The 13,776-nt window shown below is 35.4% G+C and overlaps 1 protein-coding gene across 4 annotated transcripts in view; it reads left to right on the top strand.

Moving 5' to 3' along the window:
• The window catches only part of MCPH1 (microcephalin 1), a 133,604-nt gene that overhangs the window by 21,820 nt on the left and 98,008 nt on the right, over positions 1 to 13,776 (top strand). For all 4 annotated transcript variants that reach the window (XM_054820454.1, XM_054820458.1, XM_054820457.1 and 1 more), the window contains one exon: positions 2,404 to 2,516. In XM_054820454.1, coding sequence (XP_054676429.1) covers positions 2,404 to 2,516 — 113 coding nt within the window. The remainder of the gene's footprint in view (positions 1 to 2,403; positions 2,517 to 13,776) is intronic.

A 13,776-nucleotide genomic window follows, 5' to 3' on the forward strand; every position in this document is an offset into this window, starting at 1 on the left:
CTAGATAAAATTGTTCTAAACTATTCTCTTTGAGAACCTGGTGGGCACATAAGCTTTCAGAAGACTTGAAGAAATTGTGTTCTGAATAGCAAAAACTTGATATTTTCCCATGCTGGAATAATAACTACAATAATAATAACACAAATTATTAAATATTCTGTGCATACTTACCTGAAGGTTTACCAATGATGACAAATTCAAGACTTACTTCCTTCATAGTTGGGGTAAATAACTGTGGATAAGTACAAAATAGTAGATACAATATAGCTTAATTTCAGCGACACTTCATTATGATATTCTTAAAGTAGAACACTATACTATAGATCAATTTTTTATTAGATAGGCATGACTGAACAAAAACTAGCTCATTGTGCCTAATCATTACTTTGCTTTAACTCGAAGGAATTATCAAATGGAATTTTGAAGACAATATTTTGTTCAAAACTTTGCACTGGTGATAAATGATCATGAATGAGTAGAAGCTTAAATTGCAAATTACAGTCACTCTGATTTGTTATAATACTTCAGAGGGCTATCAGAGTTGTTGATTTTGATACCAGTCATTGAGCAATGTTTTAGAAGATAATTTAGGGGATCTAATGGACCACAGCTGCTTATTTGAATTACATTTAGGGATAACTAACAGTGGATGGAATTGCTTCAACAAGTTCTGTCAACCTTATTTGAAATACGCTAGGAAAAGCTACTAAAGATGAAAGCTCTTTACTTGTGACTGAGCAACTGCTTTAAAAAGAAGCAATCAGGGAAAAACAGACAATAGACAGTGAAGCTGGAGACCTACAGGATGGGAAAGCTGGGAAGTGCTTGAGATAGTTCCTACTACTTCTCTCCTGACTATCAGGAGCTGGATTGCAAAGAATAATCCTTGTTTATGTAATGCTTAAGATCCCCAAGCTGAGAGGAGGTGATGGACCTTTGCAGTCCTGTTGTAGTGGTTTTATTTTTTTTAAGATTCAAAATACAGGTTTAAAAAAATCTGTTTTCCACGTAAAAGGAGTTAAATTTAATTTCTTAGCATTTTTTATTGTGTGGCAAGATCTTTTCTCCTCTTCTACTTGCCATCAGTCTTGCTCAGTGATTGAAGATGATGGACATTAGTGCAATACTAAATAAAATTAACATAGTTAAGTAATTAATTGTCCCTTTGTTAAAGGATGCTTTTATTTAAATAGAGTTTAAATTAATGATTGTATCTGAACGGCAGGTTTACTTGTACTACACAAAACTCACTAATATTGTGTAAATTCATGTGAAACTTGCAACTTTAGTGTGAAGAAGTGATGAAATTTTGACTAGTTTAAAGGTTGTAATTTTAAAATAAGTGATCAGAAATGGAAAATGTCATTTTTTGTTTGTAATTTGTTGTTCTCTCAGCTCAAGGATTAAGAGTTTAAGTAGCTGACAGTGATTCTTAGTTATATATGCAGTCAGACTAGTAAATATGTATAGTAACCCTCAGTATTTTCCAAAAGTAATCAGAAGAAGCTTAGTTGGGAGGAGCTGAATTTAGGGCACTTTAATCACTAATTATTAAACTTTCTTTAACTGGTCTGCATTTCTTTGAAATAAAAAATTAATGAATGTCCTAAAGTAGACTCCATTGAATTAAATTTGAGAAAAGTTATCTACTTAAATCTTCAGTAATTAAAACTTCGTTGATCAAAAGATAGATCAAAGTTTTTCATCTTATGCAAGCAAGCTAATTTCTCAAATGATTCAAAAGTTTATTATTTAGTGCTTATAAAAGTCATCCTGACAGCACTGAAGAATTAAATATATGTTAATTCACCAAAAAGGTGATGAAAAAATACTGCTTTTTGGCAGCCATATTGGAGTACATTCTTATGGTTGGTGCCGTTTTATAAATAACAGGACTGATATGCCTGCATGCACATGCAATTCTTGCCTGCTAACAGCTTGCTAGGTATGCTTGCAAAGTGTTTGAAAACGTGTTTCAGACCTTCAGACCATTTCAGATAAACACAGTACCAAAAGCATTAGTATTTCAGTAAGAAAGGAAAAATCTAGCCACCACTGCTTCAAACTCTCAAACACCTCTATATTCAGAAAAAATTGCAAATTTTGTAATAAATAGAAAGCAATTTAGCAGATTATCTACTTGTGGTTAAGGTACAGCTTTCAGGATGTTGGGAGTTTTACAACTAGTTTATTTACAAGATCAGATACTGAAAGATGAGGTCAGATGCTTGAATGTCATTCGTTTTTCCATAACTGAAATATAATGGGAAAATAACTGGTACAAATTATTAATTTAGGTACATTAATTGTACATAGCACTGCATGCTACAATGAAATAATTGGTTGCAGTTTCATTTCACAAGATTGCATTTTTCATTTCAAGTTTCTAAATTTGGTTTCTAGGTGATGAAAATGAAGTTTCAGTGTGTCATGTTACTGACGGCTCTTGCAAAGTTTTTAATGAACAAAAGAATAAGCACAATGGGGGGTTAAGAAAAACTAGAAGACTCCAAAAGGTCAGTTTAACTGGACATATTGTTTGTTAAGCTCTTTCTTTTTCTTGGAGAATCACTGAGTGCCTTTGTACGTACAAAGAAAAAATGCATTTTTTATGCACTATCAATTTAAAAATTTTTCTGAATCTCACTGTCCTGGAAATGTTATGCAAATGGTAGTCAAAGACAATACGTATAACCATGGAACTCAGCTTTCTGAAAACTTGTGACAGAGTTGTGCCAAGCTGACATCATAAAGGAGGTTGGTAAGCCAGCTCAGACTCTGAGTGGAAAAGCTCCTGAAGTGACCTGAAAAGCTGCCTATTCTTTTCAGAGGGGTTACTAAATGGGGTAGGGGTTTTTGTTTTATAGTAGATCATCCCCAGTAGATATTTCTGCAGGAAAAAGATATATGCAATATTTTCTTCTAGGTTCGGGTAAAGCTAAATTTCTTAACTTACTATTTGACCTCAATTTGGATGAAGGAAAAAAAAAAAGGATTGAGTCAACAATGAATCTTTTTTAGATGTTTTTCCCTTTTAAAAATTTGTTTTAAGTAAATATAAAACTGATCAGGAAAATAAATCATTCTTTTTAGCAGCAAGTAGCAAGTTGTACAATTAAAATGAGCACTTAATTGTTTTGAGAATGGGAAGTCCTAAAGCACTAAAAGATGCCTGAGATAATTAATTACCTGAAATAAATTAGGTGTTTCATTGGTAGCTATTGGTGGATTTTCAAAGAGATTGACCACAGATTTTGATCCTCTTTTATGTAAAAGTTCTGAGCAGGTGCAATTACTAGGCTGGTCAATCTTTTAAACATCCTAAAGATGAGATATTAATCTCCATGGACCAGTGGTCCTCTCTGGGTTAAAATTATTATTTGACTTCTTGCCTGCATCTTTCTACTTGTTACTTTTCTTAAGTATTTGTTCTTTTTCTTTTCCTAAATATATACATATATATTATTTGTATAACAAATAATTGTAGGTATTATATAGAATGTATAAATCAACTTCACTCTAGATCCATGTCCTACAGAAACATTATAAGTCTACTTTTGAGGCTAAAGCATCTATTCAGAACAGTTTCATTTCCTGCCACAGAAATCTGACTAAAGCTGCTAAATGTGTATCCACAAACTACAGTCACTCACTCTTCCTAAGGCTATCTGCAGAAATGGTGCTTGGAGACTTACCAGATTTGTTGGTAGTGATTTTTTTCTCCAGTGTAATTATGCTACAAGGCATTATACAGTAGTGCGAGTTTTGATTTCATTTCACTTCAGAAAAGATTCCAACATACTGAAGAGAAAAAAACCCAAACAATATGAAGTCCTTTTTCATTGTTTCCCTTTTCAAACCAGGAGCCAAACATTGGTCTTGCAGTCAAAGATGATGTATTTGGTTCTGCTTGGTGTTTGCTAAGCTTTCTCTTGCAAAGCGTGCTTGGTGAGGTGTTTAACAGTAGAAAAAACTAAGTAGTAACTGAAGGAAATTCCTGTTCAGTGTTTTGAGGTGGCTTCCTTCAGCCATCCGTTTGAGCCAGGTGGCAGTACAATTTGACTCAAATGTCAGTAACATAGCAGCGCATACTTTCTTTCATGTGATGAATGCTTTTTTTTTTTTTAATAGTTTTAAAAGTTTCCAGATGCAGTTTGGCTATGCAAATTCATATAAAGACAATGGTGGAGGTTTTTACTGAAAGATAAAAGGAACTTCACAAAAAGATTTTATGTGGTTTAACCAGTCTGGCAACCAGACTGTTGCACTGAAGTTTTACTTCATATTTTCCTCGAGCAATTGTCTGTTAATATATATTAAATGTTTATGAATATGTCTATTAAGATCTATTTTCCATTGTTTGTATGCATACATACATGCAAAATTTATAAAGCCAATGTTGGAGATCCCTAGGAAATTTTTAGTGAAGCAATTTTAAGAGGATATTGTTTTGACCAAAATTACACTGGGTATCTAAATTTTTGTTAAGAATTAAGATGCAGAGCTTCTCTAGAACCAGTCACAATATGTTCTTGAAGCTTTTTAAAAACAACCAAACATTGTACAAATTTTAATAAACACTTTTTTCAATGGCTGCAGCTTAAACATTGCAACATTTTGCTAATGTTTGACAAAGTGAAGTGAAAGTGAAGTTAGAACAATTTAGTTTGCTTTCTTTGCCCAAAGCAAAAAGTGTATGAGAGAAATAGCACAAATATTTTTTTAAAAATTGTTTCACTGAATCATAGTATTATGAAGAATGTTCTAATATTTATTTGTATCTTAAAAGAACGTTTATTTTAAAAATACAAGTGCAAAAGAAATGGCATTTCGTAGCTATTTTAATGGGCTCATGTTTCCAGAAATGTCACTATGTGAATCTCCAGACCTTTTATATCTAAAAAAAATTTCAAGCAACCTTTAAATTATAGTCATTGTAGAGTATATGCAGTTTTGTACTGAATAGTTCCAATATAAGGCTTCAGATCATATTGCTGGTGTTCTGGGAATCTGTTGTAAGTGTAATCTGTTAAATTTGTTACATAGCCATAAGTCTCTTAATTTGGGAAGCAATGTAAATTGCAGTTAGTTTTTTCATAGAAAAAAGTTTGAAACCTCATACCTCTTTAAAAACTTTGTAGGTGTTTTCTGAATGTAATTCCTAGACAATGTCTGAACTGAACATTTTTAGAGTTCTTTAGTTGTAACTCCTTCACTACCAGTGTGTACTACAGTGAACGCTATAATTCACTTGCTATAGTGAAGGCATGTCAGTAGGCATTTGGAGTTCAATATGTGATGGTAAATTTTTAAAAAGCCATACAAAAATATCTGTAGGAAGTATAACCAGACGTGTTAACATTTTTTTTTTCCTTTGGCTATTTCAATTTGTCATTTGTAGCTTCTTTAATCTAATATAAATTAAGCTGCAGGTTCTATATTTCTTTGCTGTGCTATTGTGTTATGCATTAATTTTCTTCAAGACCTCGTGCGGGTTGAGTTCCTTGTAATTTGTTTTAGCTGAAGTTAAAAACAAGAAAGACTTTGTTCAGGTACTTTTATATCACAATTTTAGACTACAAGTACTTGTCTTTATCTATACTATTTATATAGGCGTGCTTACTGTACTCTTAAAATGGAAGACTTCTAATCAAAGTTATCTAAAATTGTACTATCAACTAACAAAAGCCGTGAAGACAGAGTAGTTTATAATGGCACCTGCAGGTATGTTGGGGGAAGAGAAGTAAGATTTTCAGGAATCTTTAATGGCATCAGGAACAAGCTTTTTGGATTTAAAACACCACCACCCCCCCTAAAAAAGCCCAGGAGTTTTAGTGTGTTGTACATATTCAAATGCAGCACATAAAGGTAGATTTATAAAATTAGCCTATAAACTTGAAATTTTTAGTTTTGAGACACAACAACCCATAACTGAGGATAGTTCCAGATTCTTCTCGTGCCGAGTTGGTGAGGACAAACACTGTGGATTAATGCCTATGAATGTCAGCAGGTGGCTTCCCTGGTCTAGAAATCTAAGTTCATGATACTGGATTGCAGGGATAAAATAAACCCTTTATGCATTGTGATACGGTTTTCAATTATTCTATGGAATTGCATACCTAGTTCTTAGCTGCTTTGCATAGGGAGGACAAAGTGAAATAACTTAAAATCATAAAGCCAAAAATAATGTATTCAAATTAGTTAGTGGTGTTAATCTGTTGGTATAAGGGTGGAGTCCTCATTTATGGCTTAATGTCACAAAAATGCTTAGATTTATCACAACACTTGTTACGTATGTCACAAGTATAAACATTTTGTACTTTAAACAGATCAAAGACTCATTATGAATAACCAATTAACTGTCATTTTTATTCAAATAAAAAGTTGTTTCATATTTTGAGGGATATGAGAGGTCAAAGATAACTTTTAAAGGATCTAACAGTATCACATCACTAGAAATGCATTTGGACTAAATTTTACACTCCAAAACCCCTTAAAATACTGTTTTCTGAGTGAATAGAAGAAACTCTTCAACCATGTGAGAAAACCAGTTAAGCATCGTGAGGGATAATTAAAAGCACATTTTCACAGAGAAGACAGTATGGAATTCCTTCAGTTTTGTTTTTAAACAGATTCATCTTGGCTTGTATTTCTGTAGCTCTTGGATTTGGGTAAAGGTAAAGTTATCAACACTGAAGAGATTTTTGAGAGAAGAAAGTTTTACAAAGAATCTAAACTCATGCTTAGAATTAGAATTCACAATTAGTGTGAAGCAGGCCATTGTTAGATCCTGTTATCAGGATCTAATATTTTTGAAAATATTTTATTCATGGCAAAACAAATTTTAATATCCTGAAAAATCTGTAACTATAAAACATGAAGTATCTTACCAGAAGTTCAGGAAAGTAACTTTATGTCTATATTTTATATGTGCATTTGTAAACTGTCCTAAATAGATTGTATTGCTTTGGGGGACAACATCTCTTTATGTTTTCCTTCCAATTTTGATTTTGTAGTTGCTTTGAATGGGTACATGTTTTAAACACTGATACTTGACTTTAGGAGGTTGTAGTGAGGTGGGTGTTGGTCTCTTCTCCCAAGTAACTAGCGAAAGGACAAGAGGAAATGGCCTCAAGTTGCATCGGGAGATTTAGATTAGATATTAGGAAAAATTTCTTCACCAAAAGAGTGGTTCAGGCGTTGGAACAGGCTGCCCAGAGAGGTGGTGGAGTCACCATCCCTGGAGGTGTTCAAAAAACATGTAGACGTGGCACTTTGGGACATGGTTTAGTAGACATGGTGGTGTTGGGTCAACAGTTGGACTTGATGATCTTAGAGGTCTTTTCCACCCTTAAGATTCTATGATTGACATGTTACTGACTTCAAGCTGCAAACCAGTATTAAACTAGTGTGAATCATAGAATCATAGAATGGTTTGGGTTGGAAGGGACCTTCAAAGATCATCTAGTTCCAACCCCCCTGCCATGGGCAGGGACACCCTCCACTAGACCAGGTTGCCCAAAGCCCCATCCAACCTGGCCTTGAACACTTCCAGGGAGGGGGCATCCACAGCTTCTCTGGGCAATCTGTTCCAGTGCCTCACCACCCTCACAGTAAAGAATTTCTTCCTAATATCTAATATAAATCTACCCTCCTTCAGCTTAAAGCCATGACCGCATTGTGGTACAAGTAACTTCGAGTGTCTAGTGCTAAAAGGATCTGATGTTATACATCAATGCAGAAAATTCACTTCCTTGGAGCATCTGAAATAGGTCCCTGAATTGGACATTGAAGTTCAACAAGAGAGTTTATTTTTACTGGCAAGACACAGCTTTTGCTATTGCTATATCCAAAATAGAGCTGTGGTTATTTGTTCCAAATGTCCAGGTTTTGTAATAATAGTAGCATTTGAGAACAAAATGTCATATCAATAAGTAGTGTTAGTATTTGTTTCATATAAATGGAATATGCAGTTACTCATTTGATAAAATACTACTTTTCCTTCTTTTGGTACCAAGTTAAGTAATGAAAAAATTGAAGAACTTCATATTGGCCTAATGGATTTAAAAAATATTGAATGCTAGGAGAGTGCTGTAGAGGAAAAACTAAAATGAGTATCAGCAAAGTTAGTATGAGATGGCTAAAACCACTGACAAGTATTCTTAGTAAATATTTGAAAAGCAGTCTCAAAATGCTGCCTGTGACTTAGTACTTACTGGTCATGCTCAAGCTTTTCGGAGGATAGCACTGTCTATGTATCCCATGGTTTGAGACAGTTTTATAAATCCTGCTGTATGTTTAATCTCATGAGTATTTTCACTCAATCTTTGCAAGGCAGTTCTGGTTCTGGACTTTGTCCAGCTAGTGAATTTGTCCCCCACACTTCTCCCACATCTAGCTGAGAGCTTCCAGAACAGAAGCCATACTCTTGGCATCTGCTGCTGCACCTTACAGTGCAAGCTTTGGACCTTGTCCTAATGGCAACAGCTTCATTATCACCACTGAGGGATGCTGCCATTCCTGCCAGGTAGAGCTCCTGTCGGTGGACCTAGTGGGCTGATTCATGGCCTTGGGTCCCTAGAAATCATTCTGGTTTATGATAGGTTTCATGCTAGTTATTCTGGACTACCTACTGAAGTGCTATGGTCTATTTCTTAGCTTGAAAAAAGTGTCTTTTCAAGTCAATACCTTTCTATGGCAAAAGGCACAATCTCCTCTCAACTCAAGTTTAGGGTGTTTCTGTTCTAGGGACGCTTGCAGCTGCTGTTCACAGTCCTGTATGGGTTGCTGTTTGGAGTGCTGGGAACACGTGCCAAGACAGTGATATAGGAGGTGGTTGATTTTGCAGTTTGTCATCTTAGCAGGCAGGGTAATTAACATCCAGGAGCTGCATTTGCCCAAGTTTTTATATAAAATTGTCACTAAATTTCTGTTCAACAGATTAACATATTGGTTCTTTTTCAGAACCTTATTCAAGAAATAGTGGCTGAAGTATATGGAGAGTTTTGGGGTTTGTCTGCATAGAATTAAAAAAAAAAAAAAATTTTTTTTTCCCAGAAGATTGGTAGGCATGGTGATTTTTGGTCCAGAGACTGTTTATGAGATCTTATATAAAGTCAGAACATATTTTTTATTATTACTTCTAGGCAAGTAGGAAATTGCTCAAGAGCTATCCATGGTGAACAGTAGATAGGGATAAGCACCAAGAATAAAATCCTAGAAACCCGACTTATTCAAAGTACAGCTATACCATCTCCATCCTTTTATTTAGAAGTCTATGGCATTCGTGGATTTGATGGTGGAAGGGAGGCTTAGGTGCAAGAAACCGATGCAACTCTTTCTGGCTTAGAGCATGAGGGGAACAGTGCATAAACATTGTGTAGGAAGTGAGAGCATACAGTCCATGCTTGAGACATACATACCTCACTGCTGAAGATATGTATGTATACTGTAACTTAACTCTAGTTACTGGTAAGTGTTTTCTAGTTTTGAGGTACACTTTTACATTTAACACTGAGTTCATAACTGCCATGCCAGAAAACCAAAGAGTCCACTGGGCTGTAGCTGGTTTGGCAAAGAATCAGTGTAAAAATGAAACTGTTTTCCCTCTTGGCATCAAAAATGACCAGGAGGAAAAGCAACTGCTGGTTAGGTCCTCTTTTGGGGGGGGAAATTTAACTCTTGGAAAAAATGAACACCCTACATAAACCTACTGGTATCTGGCATGACTCTATAGGCTGGAAATCCTTTAGTTGATGGAACTGCTTTCTAAATGATAGCTTCACAGCTCTTGAAGATTGTTGAAAATCAATCTGAACAAAAGACTTCCTAAACTCCACCTGACATGTCTTCATTAACAATTTTTTTAATAATTTAACAAATACTACCATTCTTTTCTACATTGAAATTAAACATTTTATGGATTAGTAGTGAGATCTTTGTAGAATTGAATTATGAGCTCAAGAAGAAGTCTGTGTGGAAGAGGAATATAAATATGCAATCAGTTAAATAGGAAAAAGTCTTGCACCACATCAGTGTTTAATAGATGTACTACTTCCTACTAGTATAAAGAATCAGAAGAGCTGAAAAGAGTGGCTATTCATCATAAGTATGCACTACAAAAAATCTTTTTTCAAAGGATTGTGTGCATGTATGATTAATTCATAATCCTTCAAGATCTTCAAAATAAAAAAAAAGATTGCGTTTTTTTAATTCTTATTCTACCGTTCATAATATTGCTGTTACACCTCATAGTCTGAAATAAGTATTGTTCAGTTGTTTACCATATTGTCTAGAGGGCAGTAAAGCTTTAACTCAGATTTTTGACTATCATCAAGTGGGTTACAATCTTGTCAGCAGGGCATTTACTGAAGTTTACAGTCTTGTATCTTAACACAAACTTGACATAAATCCAGACTTGACTTTTTTGGACTTCAAACATGTTCAGGAGCATCTTCACCTGAAATTCCACTCATTGCTACGTAGTTGGCAATCTCCAGAAACTTCAACTATCCAGATTAACCTCATAGTGTTAATAATCGTGCAAACCCAGTATTTAACAATTGGGGTGATGCAAAACGGTTCTTTCCCTCTTAAAATGGTTCCATCCCTACAGCTTGTGCAATGAAAGTGTGTCTCTCCATGACTCAGTTGCTTCTGCCCAATGAATGACCCATTGCGAGCAGTGTTAACTGAGCCACTAACGTCTGCAATGAAGTAGCTGAGGCAGATGTAATTTCTAATGAACCTCCCATGACAGGTGGCAACCACCATTACAAAAATGGAGTGGATGGCTGATGAGGTCTTAAAAATCAAACCATCAGTTTCACTGAAGCTACTTTACCGTTGTGGCTTGGTTTTTATCTCACAGTTAGGGCATAGGGTATCTCAGCTGAAGCTTTATGAAGTGCTTCTAGTTGGTCATAAGTCAGCTCTTCAAAGAAATTGTTCACTTCATTGGATCATTATGAAAGCATAAACAATTTTTAATGTCTGAACAAATGAAACAGATTCACTCCTACATCATGCTTAATTTTTTGTTGAAATTGTTCACAGAAGGGTACAAACTATTTTTGTTAACCTTGGCAAAGCTGGGGAGTGGGGGGGAGAAGTTCATATTGCTTAACATTTCAGCAGAAAAAAATTAACTGTGCCTAACTTTCTCACAGATCATTTGGGAAGGTGAGTATACATTAGACATTATTTGGTGCTAATGACAGAATTAATTTATGCCTTAGTGTGGTGTTTAAAATGTTTCTGCTTGTATGTATGAGTTTTCTCTGTAACATGGTGTTGCCCCCTGATAGCCCTTGTTCTTTCTCCTGTCTTACGACTTTTTCGGGGTGAGGCAGTGTCCTTCCTTCACCCAAGCTTTCATTTTCTGTTAGAATCTAAACTATAAAGTAGCTTTCTTCTCCCCTTAGCATCCCACTTCTTGACATTCACTTGTGTCACACTGGCAGTCTCTCCCTGTCTGTCTCCTCAGGTTTCACGTTATATGGTCTAGCAAAAGACAGTTGAGAACTGGGCTGCTTCTTTTCCTAAGCAATGCTGACCAGGAAGCCAACCCCTCTAATTTGTACCTGTTGGAAAGGCTCGGGCTTCCCATCAGAATGAGAATCACTGCTGCCTGTGCTTGCAGAAATGATAATCATGCTCGTTGGCTTTTCTCACGTCATATTGATTGACATGAAAATTTTTGGTTGCAGTCAAAGGGGTGGTAAGGAGCATCTGCTCTCCCCTTAATCTTTGTCTGTCCTACCAGAAAAAGTCAGTCTCTAGTTTTGCTAATGATCACAGCCAGATAAACCTGTCCTTTGGAGTGGCAGAATGCTGTGAAAGCTGCCCCTTGCTACAGAGATTTGTATCCCCCATGGTTGGAGGGTTTTTTTAATATAGTTGTTAGCTATTATGGTTGCATGTGAAAAACTGAAAATGTCAGTAAGTTGTTCACTGTGACACTGCTAGTCTGAAAAGTCTAAAGCTGTTCATCATCCTTAATCTTGCCAACAAAAGTTCTAAGGGTTCCTATGTCTGTGATTACAAGATTTCTCATTTTTTCTCATCTTTCGCAGTGAAAGCAAGCTGAAATCCAGGCATCTGTCATGTCATCTTATTTTTCTGTTTTCTTATAGCCTGCTTTGTTTATTCACCTTTCCCCATGGCAGTATCAATTTAGTTAGGATGGGTGAATTTTTCACATCTTTCTAGGACCAAAGCAGAGGTACTATATTTGGTCAGGAAATCAGAGTCAAAATGGCGTTTGCAGCCAGAGGAAACTGGAAAAATATTTGTATCTGATAAGGGCTGATAAGAGGAGAAAGGCCGGCCAGAAAGTAAATTACAGCTTTGAATAATTGCTGTTTAAAACTACTGAATAGTAATCATTCATTACAATCACCAATTATTTTCAGCTATGAGCCACAATTACTTGAATAGACTAAATTAATGTAGCACAATTTATAGATTGTTTCTAAAAACAGCCTTAAAGTTTTGGATCCTCATTACAACCTTCCTAGATAAAAGCAGAGTGAAATGAACCTGATTCTTGAATATTCCCATGCTACACATGGCTCTGTTTTTTTGGCTCATGTAATAGTAGGACTGAAGGTTGTTACTTCTGAAATACAGCTGTGAAGATCAGAAGTGAGTACATGAGTTCTGAACCAATTTCAGAACAATCTAATGGACCTACAATACCCAGAGAAAATAGGGATTAGAAGAGTACAAAACAGCACAATAATCTTTCCCTTACACTTTATTTGCACATGCATGCGCTACCTTGCCCTGTCTTCTTCCCACCCCCCAAAAAGTCCTTCATCCCTGGTATACTGGCCAAACCACATAGGGTAAGTCCTGAAGGTGAAGGTCTCTTTGTACTCCATCACAGCATACATCTGAGTTTGAGTACACACTGAAGCTTATTTCTTTCAGAACTTCAGTCAACTTCAAGGCATAAGAGGAGCATTTGGACTAAGTAATATACAATTCAAAAGTGGTATTTATTGGTTGAAATCCTTTCTTGAAAAATATCTAAGGCCTGGGTTCTTGACCCAAAGACAAAATGAAGTCTAAATACTTAGGCTGGAATTTAACCAGTCACAAATTTAAAACTATTCCTATCAAGTCAATTCTTAGACTGAATGCACTTTATTCTTGAGAACTGACCTGGAAAAACATATTTTATGGTCACATATTAATTCATTTGTCACTTCTGGAAAACAACTCATGACATTCTTAAGGAAACAAAATTTGAGTTCACTTTCTTGAAAAGCAGGTTGTACAAAACAGAACTTTTCTCTTATCCAAGAAACACCTGCTCAAACTTGGAAGAAAAAAAGCATACATTTTAAGGTTGGGTGCCTCTCTTGTGGTGTAGGTCAATTAGCATACAGGAAGTATCACGCTGTCATTTAAATACTGGGAAGATTTACAAATACTATTTCCTTTGAGCTACTGAAATGCATGTTTTATATTTCAGATAACTTAGAAAAATCTTGTTGTTGGCAGACTCTAAAGAAATACTTAATGTGACTGTGCTCCTAAGAAATATATAAAGGAAAGCTGAAGCATGTCGTTTATAACACAGCCTGTATTCCAGACCTAAAAAATAATTCAGAAAGAAGTGTGCTCTGATTTAGACTACAGATATGCAACTCTTCAGGCTTCAGAGATTAATGATAAATAGAAGGACCAGTTAACTTAATACCACCTTTTCTAGTGTTTTATTAATAATAATCCTGCTACAAATGTGCATTAGAACTCATAATGATGCTT

This window comes from Grus americana, chromosome 3 (assembly GCF_028858705.1).
Source record: "Grus americana isolate bGruAme1 chromosome 3, bGruAme1.mat, whole genome shotgun sequence".
Classification (NCBI taxonomy): domain Eukaryota; kingdom Metazoa; phylum Chordata; class Aves; order Gruiformes; family Gruidae; genus Grus; species Grus americana.